Here is a 16383-nt window from a genome sequence, read left to right as displayed (position 1 = left end):
CTCATTAAAACATTTCATGGAATGCACACCTTGAGATGTTTTTGTAACTTTTCTTCAACAACTAGATTTACACATTCAGTCGGCTGCTCACAGAAAGAGCATCGAAACATGCAGAAGTAAATCATAATATTTCATCCAAAATTTATTTTGAAAGAGGTCTCTTCTGCTCACCAAGGCTGCACTTATTTGATCAAACATACAGTAAAGACCTTAATATTGTAAAATATTACAATTTCAATGATTGTCTTCTATTGTAATGTATTTTCAAACGTGATTTATTTCAGTGATCAAAGCTGTATTTTCAGCATCATTACTCCAGTTTTCAGTGTCACATGATCTTCAGAAATCATTCAAATAATAATTTGCTAAACATTTTTTTTTTTTTGTGGAAACAATGATTGTTTTCTTCAGGATTATTTTATAAATACAAAAAGTTCAACAGGACAGCAGTTATGTGAAATATATATACATCTTTTGTAACGAAGCTCGCTACTCTCAACTTTGATCAATTTAATGAATCCATGCCAAATAAAAGTAGTGTAGTTCGTTTATAGCCTAAGTTTAGCTTTTAAGTTCTCATTTTTTGCAATAATACAAAAGCCTATGGAAAAATCCTACAGGCTTTTTGTCAAGGGAACCACTGATTTATAAAAACAAATTAAAAAAATTACAAAACAGCAGTTGTCTTTTCTTCTTTATTGTCATTTGTTGCATTAGCAATAAACCCAAATGTATGTCAACATCACTTCTTTAGTGATCTCAACAACAGAAAACACATGAGGGGTGAACAAAGAGCACAGTTAGTCACACTTCAGCAACACACATGATTTGAAGATCCTATGGGTTTCGATGAATTATTAAATCTGAGACAGAAGTCAAATCTTATATAAATAACCGAGCACCGTATTTCTGCGAGCAGACATTGATTCATAAATAGCGCTGAGATGCTCCGTTTATTTGATTGACTGGAAGACCTTGTGAGCCACCTGCAGAAAACAGACGGAGCAGAACAAGTTATAAATCAATAAGGTTTATAAATAATATTTTAATCAGATGTGAGCAATGTGATATGTCTGACACACAAAAAGTAACTCCCCCAGATTCTCTGACTCCACATTAAAGGTCACTAGTACAAAAAAACAATTGTCTGGAGTCATTTCATTTATTATTAATCCATTACACACAAGCAATTTTAGGATTAACAGTTATTATGAATCATTTGTTTTAAATGAATGTTAACATTAACATGTCAGGTAAAAAATATTGTAAAAAAAAAAAAAGAAAAGAAAGCATCACTGTAAGTCGCTTTGGATAAAACCCTCTGCTAAATGCATGAATTTAATTTTAATTTAATATAAACAGATCGTATGTAATATAAATAAGCTGTAGAGTCAATAGATAATGCTTTAATAATGACTTTACATGCTCGAGTTTCTATCCCAGTATATTTCCAACTAAATAAACTAAATTAAAAAGTTACTTGTGACTGCACTGATAAAGCAAGATCATTTCGTTTTAATTTTTTTTAATTTGTCCTCTTTCATGAACAAGTACTTTTTTCATTGTAAATGCATTTCAGTTCATCATATTCTTCAATCTTTTAACCTGTAGCAAAACTATTTTAACCTTTAACCAATACTCGTGATTGGCTGTTCGCCAGTGATGTCACACATTCATGTACAAGTGCTTCACAAACTCAGGATCAAAGCCTGAGTGGACAAAGAAAGTTGATGATGTACCAACAAAGCCAGATTGAAGTGATTTGGTTTTGTCAAAATCTAAGCCTCTCTAGCGGTCACTGACATCTAACATCCACGGGCTCGGTTGAGGATCAGCACTCACACAGTGGTCCCGAGCGTGCAGGAAGTCAAAGAGCTCCTCCGTACAGTCCTCTGCGGTCTCTGAGCGTGAGCCGACCCGTGTCTCGCATGCCTCGAGACGTTCACGAGCTTGAACACAATGCTCCGTCTGCTCACACTTCTCACGCACTGTCTCTAATGGGTCCTGAGGAGCAAACATTCAACCATATTCTTCATCAAACTTCATGTACATCAAGACATTACGAAGATGCACATCATCTACAGGGTGAACTGATACAGAACTTAAGACAATGTTCTGTCTTGGGTTTGACTGAAATGAAAGTGAATAAGAACTGGTAAACAAAGACACAAGAAAAATTTAAGGATACGTCAAATTTCTTAAAGGAATAGTTCACCCAAAAATGAAAATGTGATGTTTATCTGCTACCCTAAGAGGATCCAAGATGTAGGTGACTTTGTTTCTTCAGTAGAACACAAATAGAGATTTTTAAAAGTCTGTTAATGCAAGTAGATGGGAATCACGGCTAAAACAAACAACAACAACAAAAACATACAGAAACAAAACCAAGTTAAACCCTGCATGAGGTGGATGAGGTGTCTTCTTCTTGCTTTATAGCGGATTGCAGACTTATAAGTGCATTACCGCACTTAGTTTTATTGTATGTTTTAGCCGTGATTCCCATCCACTTGCATTAACAGACTTTTAAAAACCAGATAAACATCAAATTTAAATTTTTTGTGTGAAATATCCCTTAAAGTTACAATTCTACGTAGTGCCATAAATTCCGAAAATCATCAAAACTGCACTGGCTGTGATGAAGGAAATTCACAAGCCATCTACAGGATCTGCTTTTCCAGATGTGAAGATCTCGGACATGTTCTTCACACACATTATGGAGCCTCATATTTGCTGCATGCAGATGCATTTTCTTCGGAATAGCAGTTGAAATGACCTTTCCATTCATATTTGCATGAGATATGTATATATAATTATTCTTAAAATGATTTAAAAACATTTATATACAGCCATTTATATCCAAAGTGGCATTACTGGAGTAAGCAGAGATCAAAGGCATGACATTATCCATTAAACACGTTCAAACAACTGCTAAATATATCTTTTAATTCATTTGAACTGATTTAGATTTAATATTGCTCTATAATACAATACATAAAAGACATACCACCAAGTCCTGCTCCTCTTCTTCCTCCTCCTCCTGAACACACCATAATATATTAATTGGATACATAATATACATGCATTTTATATAACGTTATACATAACTAGCATGAAAGCAGCAACAAAACATAGCATAATATACCAAAGATGCGTGTGTTTACTTACAAATACCATTACAAAACAAAAGATAAGTCTCACGAGACAGTTTAGACAGCAGAAGCATCAAATAAAAGCTTATAATAACCACACTAAATGACATTTCAAGCGCTCTTTAAAACATCATATGATCCTATACCTCCTCTGGCTCTCCATTCGTGATCATTTTTTCTTCGAAGACCATGATTTGAGCTGAGTTTTCCTGAAGTGACCCTCTGGAAACTGATGGAGGACAGCGTGACACTTTCCGGAAGCTGTAAGTTAAGTGTCTAAAGACTTTTACATGAAGAGAGAGACGGTCCACCTCTGTCAACTTCCGGTTCACAGCTGTAAATAAACATATTTAGAGACCTGCTATTATCAGTTTGTGCGTAACATTCGACACTAATACTGTATTCGAGGCTAATACTCAAAATAGTTCAGTTATATAACATTTTCACGGTCTTAAATCCTGCCAGCGTTACATTGTAAATGTTTTGCTTCCATCTGGTGGCGTGGAGGATGAACGTCAGTGGAACCAAATACAATAACACGAAATAAAAGCAGCTGAAATATATAAAGTTTAAATGCAAATGTTAGTTATACTGCCTAACGACTCACACACACGGATATCACCGGTTTAAAGCGCAGTTTGTAGTATTTCTCTTATAAAGGGATGATTTCTATTCGCACAGGAAGTGGAATGAAGGTTGGAGCTCTAGTGTGGACAATTTCTTCTGAACTCTTTAACTATGACCTAAGTTATTAAAGACTCATGAGAGTACTTTACTCTTCGCACTTTGATCACAGCACTGCTTTGATCAAAGCTGTTATGGACGGCGTTAATATGCAGCATCTTATATCAGACATGGATATTAACTGGACTTCGGTGATTGCAGCCACAGTTTGCGCAACAGGTTCATTATATCTCTTCTTGAAATGGAGAAATTATCAGAAGATTCAAAAGAAAATACTAAATGCACGGCAAAGACGAGATAAATCACTTCAACAGGCTGAGCAAGCAGTGCAACAATTTAAAATGCAGGTATAAAAAGTAACATGCATCTATTATTCATGCGATATACATATGATGTATATACACTGAGTGTAGAGTAAGTGTTTATGAAAGTGCAACTCATGTGTGCAAATTCTAATGTTGTCAAATTATTCGGGGCAAGTTGTTACAATGAAATCTTCTACTGTTCTACTACTGCAAAATGTAAACAATAAAGCAATGATGAAACATGACAATGAGGTGTAACAACAAAATCTAATAGCTTGAGAAATGTATGAGAATAATTATCAAATATAAGGGGTGTGTCTTATTACTGGTTAATAAAAGAAGATTTAGATGTTGGTTTTATTCACAGAACTATAGCACAACAAAATTTATTGCAATGGAACAATATAGAAAAAGCTTGCAAAGCATTACAAAGATTGTGCAGTTTAGCGCCCCCTAGAGGAAGATGCTGCACTTGTTTTGACTGAGTTTGACATTCAGAAGTTGAAATAAATTAATATTTCATTAATAGTGCGTCTTGTTACTTGTTCAAAGAACAATATTTACAGCCATCTTTTACTGTCATATGTAAGTCAGGATGAACACTACTGAATTGAATTTGAATCTGTTAACGCAGTCATTTTAGAATATACAGTATTCCATCTCAACGTCAAAGGCTGTGTCTTGTTACTGGTTTATAAACGAACATTTAAATGTTGGTTTTATTCACAAAACTATAAGGCAGCACATGGTATTGAAATGTCAACTAGTGCATCACTCAATGTAAAGTATATATGCTCTTCTATCTTAACTTCAAAAGGTGTGTCTTGTTACTGGTTTCTAGAACAACGTTTTGATGGTAGTTTTAGCCACAAAACAATAATAGAACTCATACTATTGAAAATAAGAAAATAATGGATTAGTTTAAAAATAAATAAAAAGATTTATCTCAACTTTAAAGGCTGTGTTTTGTTACAGATTTCTTAAAGGACATTTTCCAGTAGCTTTTATTGTCAAAAGCAATGCAGAAGTGATGCTACTGACGTTCAAGAATGGCTTTCAAAGCCTTCCAAAGAGTCTCTAGTATTACTGACCCGTAGAGGAAGATGCAGTTATTTTGACTGAGTTTGACATTCAAACCTTCAATAAAATCATTTAAAATGCATAGTTTTCCATCTCAACTTTAAAAGGTGTGTCTTACTTGGGGCTAAAAGAGCATTTTCATTTAGGTTTTACTCTCATTTGTAATTCAGGACACATGCTATTGCATTAAATTAAAATATTTTAATAAATTATTTTACAATGCAAGCAGTTTTCTTTCTCAAATCCAAAGGGCGTGAATTTTTACTGGTTCCTAGAAGAAGATTTTGATGGTGGTTTTAGCCACCATCATAAAATAGATAATATAATCATATAATATAACAGATATGATATAACACGTAGGCCTACTATTGAAAATAAAACCAATATATAAATTAGTTTAAAATAAATAAAATTTCATATCCGAGCCACAAAGGCATTGTCTTGTTACAGATTTAATAAAGGATATTTTGCAGTAGTTTTCATTGTCAAAAAGGATGCCGAAGTCATTCAAACATCGCTTGTACTGCCTTCCATAGAGTCTCCAGTATTACTGCCCCCTAGATGACTGTGCTGCAGTTGTTTTGAATGAGTTTGACATTCAAACTTATAAATTATTTTAAAATCCATATAGTCTTCTAATTCAACTTCAAAAGGTGTGTCCTATTCTTTTCTATAAGTTAACTATATTATTCTATATTAACTCAATGTTTTGTAACCTACATATATAACCATTGCTAGAGAAAATAAGCATTTGTGTAATTGAACTTTTGACTTAAAATCATTTAGTTATTGAGATTAAACATCTGTGACAACTAGCCCAGTCTCCTTTATTATAGATTGATTCAGTAAATATCTGATGTGTTTTCTCTCTCTCTCTCTCTCTCTCTCTCTCTCTCTCTCGCATCTTTCCAGAACCCAGGCTTTGAGAGCAGCTCTATAGTGTCTCTGTCTCTGCCTGAGCTCGCTGGGAAACTCAAGGATGGCTCCCTGCAGCCAGACGCTGTGCTTTATGCCTTTATGGAAAAGGTTGTGACTGCGGCCATATATAACATGTGAATGATGTATGAGATTTATGAGTTTATGGTCAGCTTCAGAGGTTTACAATCAAAAATTTGAGACCTTAAACCGTCTTGTGCAGTCTATACAACATTTACTAATTTTGATATATTGACGGTAGGAAATTTACAAAATATCATGATTTTTGGCATAAAAGAAAAGTCAATAATTTTGACACCGGCACAATGTATGGTTGGCTATAGCTACAAATATATCTGTGCTACTTAGGACTGCTTTTCTGCTCCAGGGACAAATATCTAAAAGTCCACAGGACCAGCAGAATAAGAAAATGCTTATAGTTGAGATGTGTGATGGTGTGCTTCAAAGGCTCTGGAGGTGAACAAGAATCTGAACTGCAGCACTGAGATCTTAATGGAGTCTGTGGCGCAGCTTAAAGACATCAACACTCAAAAGAAAGGTCTTCTGTATGGAGTGCCCATCAGCATCAAGGACAATGTGGCATATGAGGTGAATGTGATGGTTAGACGTGTTTAGGGAAGTGTCTTCCTGTTTGCGGTGTATGTAACATCCTGTTTGTGTGAGCAGGGTCATGACACTTCCTGTGGTGTGGTGAGTAAGTTGGATGAGCCTGCATTCGCGGACAGTGTGGTGGTTACTGTTCTGAAGAAGCAGGGCGCGATCCCGTTCATCAAGACCAACATACCTCAAGGTCTTCTCAAGTGAGAAGATTTTTTTATTTTATGAAGAATATATATATAAATTAAATATTTTTGATTTTGCAGTGAACTTTATTCATGAAGCTAAGCTGTTTAGATAGACTGTTTCAAATTAATAATAAAAATGCTATGGAACAGAGATATACAGCCCTAGGGCACAACAGAACAGATTTTTATTGGAATCTGTTAAAATTATGGCATTATGGGCAGCTATTACATGGGAATGTGTGATATCAAAGATGTCACTTGTGCTGAAACCATGATTTTTCCCAAGATAAGACCCCTGCACAGTTCATATAACACCAGTCATAAACACCTGGGGCTCCACAATCATTATACATTTTATGAGAGGTAGAAGTTGATTTTAACGATCTTGATCACAAATGCCAAGTTTCATGGGTCAGCTAGAGTAGTACAGACGTAGAAATATAAAAGCAGAGGTGTGTCTTCAGTGGTTTCTTGAAAGTTGAGACGGTCTCCGCAGATCAGGAGGTTAGAAGCTTGTTCCACCACACAGGAACAGAGACGGTGAAGGTTCTGGAAATCTGTTTTGTATCATTCTAACCACTGTTGTTACCAACTCAGACCCTCTGTATGTGTACGTACTTAAGTTATGACTGCAGTAACCCCATTTACGGGCAAACCTTGAACCCCTGCAACCTTCAGAAGACTTCTGGTGGTTCATCCGGAGGAGAGGGAGCTCTGATTGGAGGAGGCGGCTCCATCCTGGGCCTAGGCACTGACATTGGTGGGAGCATTCGTATCCCAGCATCCTTCTGTGGGATTTGTGGATTCAGGCCCACAACAATGAGGCTAAGGTTTGTTTGCATCTGTGATCTCATTTGTGTGAGGAAAAAGGTTTTGGAAGTGACATCTTGAAGTGCTCTATAAACTCTCTTGTGTAAATTCAAGGTAGATCATAAACAGTAATATATGTTGAGATATTGCTGTGTGATTAAACAGTAACAGGGTTAACCATCTTATAGTTCATTTAGCCACTACTAGCCATGTGCTTAGGTATTTATTAGAAATATAATTTAATATTTGTATTCCTACAGATCTCCAGTTTTTAATAATCAAATTTTTATTATAGTTAAATCGAGGTAAACAGAGTTGGTCACTCAAGTGAATAATCTCTCTCTCTCTCTCTCTCTCTCTCTCTCTCTCTCTCTCTCTCTCTCTCTCTCTCTCTCTCTCGAGAGAGAGAGAGAGAGAGAGAGAGAGAGAGAGAGAGAGAGAGAGAGAGAGAGAGAGAGAGAGAGAGAGAGAGAGAATAATAACACACACACACACACACACACACACATGTTTGTTTTTGTGTAAAGTGTGTTCATCCCATAGGTGTAATGGTTTTTATTCTGTACAAACTGTATATTCTATGGCCCTACACCAACCCTACCCCTAACCCTAACCCTCACTGGAAACATTGTGCATTTTTACTTTCTCAAAAAAACTCATTCTGTATTTATAAGCGTTTTGAAAAATGGGGACATGGGTTATGTCCTCATAAGTCACCCTCTCCTTGTAATACCTGTGTCATACCCATGTCATTATACAGAGTTGTGTCCTGATATGTCACAAAAACAAAAACAAGAGCAAAAAAAAAAAAAAAACTGTTATTTACTAGAATAAATCAAAAGTATCCTAATTACAAAAAAGGAGCACTTGGAATCACATAGCAAAGTTCCTATAATAACATGTAAATATAACTTGTGTTATACAATTTTATTTTTTAATCTATTTTAATCTATATTTTAATTTATCTTTTGTTAATTTTTACAACAAACATAATGTAACATACTTCATTAATTGCATATGTGTTGCTAAACATCAGAAAAACATGTCTAGGTCTTATTTTCATTGACATGATAATGTCACATTTTATTCAAGCAGTACAATTAATTTTCATTGATTTTGGGATGAAAAAACTGATATGATCCTTCAAGGCTTTGGGAAAGTCATCTATCAACTTTCACCTTAATCTAACAGTGTTTCTTCTTCTCTGCTTTGCTTTATTTTTTAATCATCTATGTTTAGTGTTCGAGGAATCAGTTCATGCGTCAAAGGCCAAAAGTCAGGTGAGATCACATCCATCATCCTGCTGGGCCCGTTTTGAACTGTACACAAACTGAACATCATGTTGTCTCATTCTGTTGGTTTTCAGTGTTGTCCTCTCTTGGTCCTTTGGGAAGGGACGTCGAGAGTTTGGCACTGTGTATGCGGGCGCTTCTCTGTCAGGACATGTTCTCCTTGGACCCCACCGTCCCTCCCATACCATTTAACCAAGAGGTTCTGTAGTAAATACCACACACCAGATTCCTGTTCGGTATATGTGATGCGTCACATGAATGCAGAATCTGTGCTCTTATTAAACAGGTGTATGAGAGCTCAGAGCCCCTGAGGATTGGTTATTATGAGAACGACGGGTATCTGCAGCCGTCTCCGAGCATGGCCAGGGCCTTCAGGGAGACCAAGGACCTGCTGGAGAGAGCGGGGCACACGGTACACACACACACTGCATTAACAGTTGTTATGTAAGGTAATGGTTGAACAAAAAACAAAAACTCTTGATTTAGATATTACTGAGGCTTTTGAGTCTCGGATCAGCAAGAAAATAAATATTTTGTATCAGTGTAACTTTGCTTTCCATTTATTACGTGAAGCACACTTTAAGTACTTATTCAGTATCACAGAAAAAACTATTAGCCTAACTAAAAAGTTCCAACATTGGTGTCAATAAAAAAAGTAAGAACAAATACACAAATAACATGCATAGATAAATATAATATAAAAGTTTCAAATAAAACAAGATATGATAGTAGTATTCAGGTATAGAAATATAATAATTATAATAAACATAAAAGATAATACTGCAATGTGTTTACTGGCTAAATTAAATATAGATTCATCTTTGTTAAAGTTGTGTTTTAACTAGTATTAATGACACAGACAGCAGCAGGTATTTATATGCTACTGTCCTCTTTAGACCTGATGCACCCTGGGTAATTGTTTTGAAATTGAAATCTCAAAAAATTATATTTTTTGAGATTTATACATCATCTGAAATTTGAACAAACAAGCTTTCCATTGATGTGTGGTTTATTAGGATAGTACAATATTTGGCCAAGATACAACTATTTGAAAATATCTGGAATCTAAGGGTGCAAAAAAATCTAAATACTGAGAAAATCCCCTTTAAAGTTGTCCAAATTAAGTTCTTAGTGATGCACATTACTAATCAAAAATAAAATTTTAATATATTTATGGTAGGAAATTTACAAAATATCTTCATGGAACATAATCTTTACTTAATTGTCCTAATGATTTTGGAATAAAAGAAAAATGGATAATGATTAAGAATTGGTCACGAAAGTCTGATTGGTTTAAAGGGTTATTTGAGGGTTAAAAGCTGTGTCAACACATTGAACGTGTGATAAAGATTTGAAAACTGATGTTCTGGCATGTTGATCACATTTTAGCTGGTTCCATTCCAACCCCTTCGGCTCTACCATGCCTTACATGAGTTGACTATCAGAGGAATCTTGGGTGATGGAGGTCGTACCCTACACAGTCATCTGTACGTTCAGATCTCCATTGAAGAAAATTTAGCCACATCTTTAACTGTAGTAACCACATTTTTGTTGTATATTATGTGCTTTCAGGCAGACAGGCCCCATTGACCCATGTCTCCGTGCTCAGGCAAACATTTTGAGCATTCCAGGCTTCATAAAGAAGCTCATTTCTGTTGTTCTCAAGCCTTTTGTGAGTGCTTCTCATTTGTGTCTAATTAAGCAATCAGTTGTCTTGATTAGAGTATATTCAACCTAATTTTTTCACTGTTCTTAATGTTTGTACTCTTCAGTATCCACGGTTATCTGCAAACATTGATGCAAGTCTTGGAGTTGGGTCAGTTAAAGAGATATTTTTTCATTCATTTGCATAAATAACATAATTATGTTGATAAATATGATTTTCTAGAGCATAAATTAAGTTGGTTACAATTACTTTTTTACTTACAATTTAAAAGATTTAGAAATAAATGTGAATACACTACCATATCATTCATCAAGTTTGGGTCAGTAAGATTTTTATTTTTTTTTCAAAGAAATTCGTATTTTTATTCAGCGAGGATGCATTCAGTTGATAAAATGATAATAAAAAGTTTACATTGTTTAAAAAAAAAGTTAAAATGCAGTTTTTTTAACTTTGTAATCATCAAAGAGTGCCAAACTACATTTTATTATGTTTTCCACAAAAATATGAAGCAGCCCTAATAATCAGAAATGTTTCTTGAGCAGCAAATCATCATATCAGAATGATTTCTGAAGATCATGTGACACTGAAGACTGGAGTAAAGATGCTGGAAATTCAGCTTTGAATCATTTACATTTACATTTACATTTAATCATTTAGCAGACGCTTTTATCCAAAGCGACTTACAAATGAGAACAATAGAGGCAGTCAGGTCAACAAGAGAACAACAACAGTATACAAGTGCCATGACAAGTCTCAGTTAGTCTAGTATAGAACGCATAGGTAGGTTTTTTTTTGTTTTTTTTTTTATTAAAAGACAAGAAAAGGAAAAGTGCTAGTGTTAGTTGGTTAAGTGCAGGCGAAAAAGATGAGTCTTTAGCAGGATCACAGGAATAAATTACATTTAAGAGTTATATTCAGGTTTTAAATAATTTTTACAATTTTAGTAGTGTTTTTGCTGTCATTTGATTAAATAAATGCAGGATTGGTGAACAGAAGATACTTCAAAACATTAAAAAAAAAAATCTTACCAATCCCAAACCTTTGAATGGAAGTATATTTTCACCCCCAAAAGTAAAAAAAAAAAAAAAAACTTACTTTTTAAAAGTAATTCTTTATCTTTCAAAACCTCAAAAATGACTTTTTTTTTCATTTAATGGCATAAATTGTTTAACTGTTTTTTTTTTAAGGTCTGTGGCAGAATTGTGGAGACAACATGCAAAAATTGAGGTAGTCTTTTATTATATCGATTTTTTGTAATTATGTTGTTTCATCAACTCTAAAACTTTACAAATGAGTATCAACTTTATCAAGGGAACAAGAGCTGGAGGCACAAAATGCATGACCTTTACAGAGCTGTGGGGTCTGTAAGAGACCTTTGAGTCTCAATGGTCAAGGATGACAAGCCTGAAGGACTGATTAGCTGATTCGGGTGTGTTTAATTGGGGTTTGAGCTCAACTCTACAGGGTTCCAGCCTCCAGGAATTGAGTTTGACACCTCTGCTATAGTGCATTCAGCCATGTGAACTGATGTGTTTTTCTTTATTATACATAAGTTACTCTATGCATTCATTCCAGGAACCTAGAAAAAAATTAAAAGCTGCCTGATTAAAAACCAACATACATTACTGTACATGGCTTCTTCAAATTGGCATATCCTTACTCTACAAATAGCTGTAGCACAATTTTCATCAAAGAGTCTGAAGATCTGCTAAATAGGTCATGCACAAACATACCTCACAGCTTCGTCAACTTTTAAATTGGACATTTTTCTGCCAAATTAACCACATTCTTCAGCTTTTGTGCCTGATCAAATGTAAAGTATACATGCTCTTTAATGTTTACAGTATTGTTATGTGTCCTCATCCAAGTGCATTATTTTGAGGGCGTATAACATCACCTTTGAATTGAGCAAATTCCTGTTACTGGCAAATGCTGAATATAGAAGTGATTCTTATCCAGACGAGATTGTAAAAGTTTTTCTGTTTTCTGCAGGAATACATCCAGGAGGTGATAGCTGAGTGGAGGGGACTGAATGTGGATGTTTTGTTGTGTCCCATGCTTGGACCAGCTTATAATTTCCGTTACTGCGGGAGTCTCAACAGTAATGTCTTACCTCATTTACATTACCATTACATTTATATTATTCTTGTGCCTGTATACACAGGGTTGACATCATTTTGAAAGGCATGACATGCAAGTTATTTATTAATTTTCTTCCTTGGTAATAACTGCACCACATCTTATGTTTCATTATTTTTTATTCCCTCAGGATTACTTGAATTTTACAAGGGAAAAAAATCAGTTTTGACCAGTGAGATGTCAGTTTTGATTTTGTCTCCTTAATGGTTTTAGAGGAATATAAATTGAAGATTTGCTGAAAATTTACTCAGCCGCAGGCCATCGAAAATGTTAATGGGTTTGATTTAGCAAAATGTAGAATTCCATAACTGGCTCACCAATGGATGCTCTGCAAGTGAATGGATGCCGTCAGAATGAGAGTCCAAACAGCTGATAAAAACATCACAATAACATCTTGTGAAAAGAAGAAGTTAAAAAACCTTAATGATGAATTTGTTTCTTACAAACACACAACTTTTCACTTCAGTTCAGATGTTTTGGACTCTCATTCTGACGGCACCCATTCACTGCAGAGCATCCATCAAAGTGATGCAGTGCTGAATCTCTCCACAGCTGTTCAAATGAAGAATCAATTTTCAGCAAACTTTCATTTTTGAACTAGTAAAACTAGTAAAAGTGAGGGATTAAAATCTTACCTTACCTATGCGGCAATTTTATGCTTCCTTTACTTTAAAAGGGTCAAAAACTGGATTGTGATAATTAACTCGACCGTAATGATTTCAAGCATTGTGTAAAGCCAGTAACCGTTACCTAGATGCATTAAATGTTCTCTGCTCTGAAGGTGCTCTCAGTTACACCATCCTGTACAACCTGCTGAACTTCCCTGCTGGGGCCGTGACTGTGTCTACAGTGACGGAGGAGGACGAGGCACAGCTCCGTCACTACATGGGTGTCCATGGGGATGTGTGGGACAAACTCTTCGTTAAGGTACGGTTTCACAGTGCAAGACCACTGAGGTAAATTTGCATTAAATGCATATGTTATTTTAGTCTTAAAATATAGAACTTTGTGGGTTGAATGCATGACTACCACAAGGAGGCAGTATAGTCACGATTACAAAGAAGGAACCAGAAAGTGGCAGGCTGACATATAAATTTTATTCAACTATAAGCTATATAATTTTATTAAATATACTGCTCTTATAACTTGAGGGAAAAGTAGTAAAGTTGTATATGACACTGTGTATTTTTGAGTCATTCTAATATAACGGGACTGCACTATTTGCTTCGCAATTTCTTTAAAAAAAAAATAATAATAATAATAATTAAATAGCATCAAAAACTTTTTTCCATGCCCTTTTTTTTTTTTTACTATTACCCTAGTCCTAAGTATATAAGATGACAGTCTTGCATAGTGCCAGTAGTTTTTTGTTTATATTCTTTCTGATAGCTTTATTGTTCTTTTATAAATACCATAACACTCAATAATGATAAATGTTTCCAAGCATGTTTTGTCATCTCCATTACATTAAAATGTTTTTTTAGGTTTAATTGTCGTTGTAAAAATTACTGTAGAAATGTATATGAATGTAGAAATGACTAGTTTCTTTTACAGTAAATGTTTATTATGTACAATAAAAGGCTTTTGTGTAAAAATGTATTACTGGTTTGAGGGTTTAGGGCTTGACAAGGCCAATAACTATAAAATATAAAATATATTTTTTATTTATTTTATTATTTTATATTGCATATTATAGTATCGTGGGGATTATAGAAAACATACATGTCTGTTGATATTCTGATAATGAACAGAACTAAAAACAAAATTGATTTAAAAGGAATTTTGCATTATAAAGCATGGGATGCAAATGTGTGTGTGTGTGTGTGTGTGTGTGTGTGTGTGTGTGTGTGTGTGTGTGTGTGTGTGTGTGTGTGTGTGTGTGTGTGTGTGTGTGTGTGTGTGTGTTTTCAGGCGGTGAAGGGTGGTGTTGGTCTCCCTGTGGCCGTGCAGTGTGTATCTCTGCCGTGGCAGGATGAAATGTGTCTGCGCTTTATGAGAGAGGTGGAACAGCTCACAGCCAAGAGCAAACTCACCAAGAAACATTAATGACTGAAATTCTGCTTCATATGTTTGTGTGCTGCCAACGGTTCAGTCTCAGGTGAGTCATGAGCAGACCTGCACTGAATCTGTGACTGCAGGAACATCCACAGAGAGGTTCGAGGTAACTCACAGATCCTATAAGTTGTTCATCAAAAGCTTTAGCTGATATTATGATGCTTTCCGCTTAGAACAACTCTGCTACTCTTAACTCTGTATGATGCATTTTTACCATTGTAATAATAATAATAAAAAATGTTTCTAATGATTGTCACTGTGATTGTGTGTTAAGGTTTTAAAGAAATAATGGTACTTACTTAATAATATTAATTTACTTATTCTTTCAATGTTAAAATATTTTTCTTTATTCAGATTAATATTCTGAAATTACTATAAGTAAGCCATTTGTATGTTTGTCCAGCAGTAGCAGGTGGGAAGAATCTATGTGAAATCAGGCTTTATTTTTCACAATAATGTTTGGAGAAGATAGTGCTGCTGAAATTGCACACCTTAAATAAGTAACAAGAAACTCGAAATCATTTCACACAATGTTTAATGAGACGTGAATATTTGCACTCGGTTTAGAAGCAATGGCGCTTCATCAAGACTGAATGAGGATTGGAATGTATCTCTTCATTTCTGTATCATTTGGTATAATTTAATGCCACACAAATTCATTAAAGTAAAAATGAATCGGAGCTGTACATCACAGGTTCTCTTGAAAACCGTCGTCCTTGCTTGGCTGTCGTTATGAGATGAGCGGCACTCATTTTCTGTGCCCTGAATGATGACTTCGCTTGGAAAGGCTTTAACTGGACTTAATGACACATGACGCCATCAGCGCCGATGTAATGTAACTATTTGTCTGTTCTGGGTTTTGTGCACATTTTACATTCTTCATTTACATCAAGGATGGAAACTCATTAGGGACTTTATGATTTCCTCTCATTTTATTGTTCTCTTTGATGTTTCACTGTTGAAATGGATGCTATTTCTAACTCTGACCTGCAAAGTATTAAAAAAAAATTTAAATTAAAAAAAGACGTAACATCAGATATCGCTTGATACTAACAAAATGCTGCTTTCAAAGGTTTCGAGATTGTTTTTGTTTTTTTAAGAAATTAATACTTTTATTCAGCAAGGATGCATTAAATTGGTCAAAAGTGACAGTAAAGGCATTTAAAATCTTAGAGACAACTATATGGCATAAAATTAAGTCTGACAAAATTAGCATTTCAAATCCAAAGATCAGATGCAAAAGAAAGATTTGTTCACTGAGACAGAGCAAAATTACAGTCTGTAGCTCACACAAAGCATCTGTACACGAGCAAACCAAGGTCTTCAGCACTCTAAAATCTATTATATACTCATATATTTTTTAATATTTTGGTGGGAAAAGATTTTCCTCTGTTTGTGCATGATTGTTTATTAATTGTGTCCAACTTACTCGATTCCTTAAGTAGTTGGAGATCATTGTTTGGAATGAGTAATAATTGTAGT

The 16383-nt window shown here is 34.9% G+C and overlaps 2 protein-coding genes across 3 annotated transcripts; one reads left to right on the top strand and one right to left on the bottom strand.

Annotated features, from left to right (window-relative positions):
- Positions 1 to 681: 681 nt before the first annotated feature.
- LOC132090938 (cytochrome b-c1 complex subunit 6, mitochondrial-like) lies at positions 682 to 3657 on the bottom strand. 2 transcript variants are annotated; one of them, XM_059497706.1, is made up of 5 exons: positions 3621 to 3657; positions 3296 to 3483; positions 3005 to 3037; positions 1843 to 2004; positions 682 to 986 (listed from the first exon to the last, which is right to left on the bottom strand). In XM_059497706.1, exons 1-5 carry the CDS (start codon positions 3640 to 3642, stop codon positions 954 to 956), a joined length of 438 nt encoding a protein of 145 aa, XP_059353689.1. In that variant the 5' UTR covers positions 3643 to 3657; the 3' UTR covers positions 682 to 953. The 2 variants fall into 2 exon arrangements, with proteins under 2 accessions (XP_059353689.1, XP_059353688.1); XM_059497705.1 differs by lacking the exon at positions 682 to 986 and having other exon boundaries at positions 1774 to 2004.
- A 267-nt stretch (positions 3658 to 3924) lies between these two features.
- LOC132090936 (vitamin D3 hydroxylase-associated protein-like) lies at positions 3925 to 15576 on the top strand. The gene is made up of 15 exons (XM_059497702.1): positions 3925 to 4180; positions 6131 to 6244; positions 6602 to 6742; positions 6821 to 6954; positions 7563 to 7769; positions 8989 to 9029; positions 9116 to 9240; positions 9328 to 9453; positions 10431 to 10528; positions 10614 to 10713; positions 10814 to 10857; positions 11895 to 11934; positions 12700 to 12808; positions 13628 to 13773; positions 14758 to 15576. The coding sequence occupies exons 1-15, from the start codon at positions 3968 to 3970 to the stop codon at positions 14890 to 14892; spliced, it is 1773 nt and encodes a 590-aa protein (XP_059353685.1). The 5' UTR covers positions 3925 to 3967; the 3' UTR covers positions 14893 to 15576.
- The last annotated feature ends 807 nt before the right edge of the window (positions 15577 to 16383 follow it).

This window comes from Carassius carassius, chromosome 17, assembly GCF_963082965.1.
Source record: "Carassius carassius chromosome 17, fCarCar2.1, whole genome shotgun sequence".
Lineage (NCBI taxonomy): Eukaryota > Metazoa > Chordata > Actinopteri > Cypriniformes > Cyprinidae > Carassius > Carassius carassius.
The sequence above is the reverse complement of the archived record's forward strand: the minus strand, read 5'-3'. Positions and strand labels throughout refer to the sequence as shown.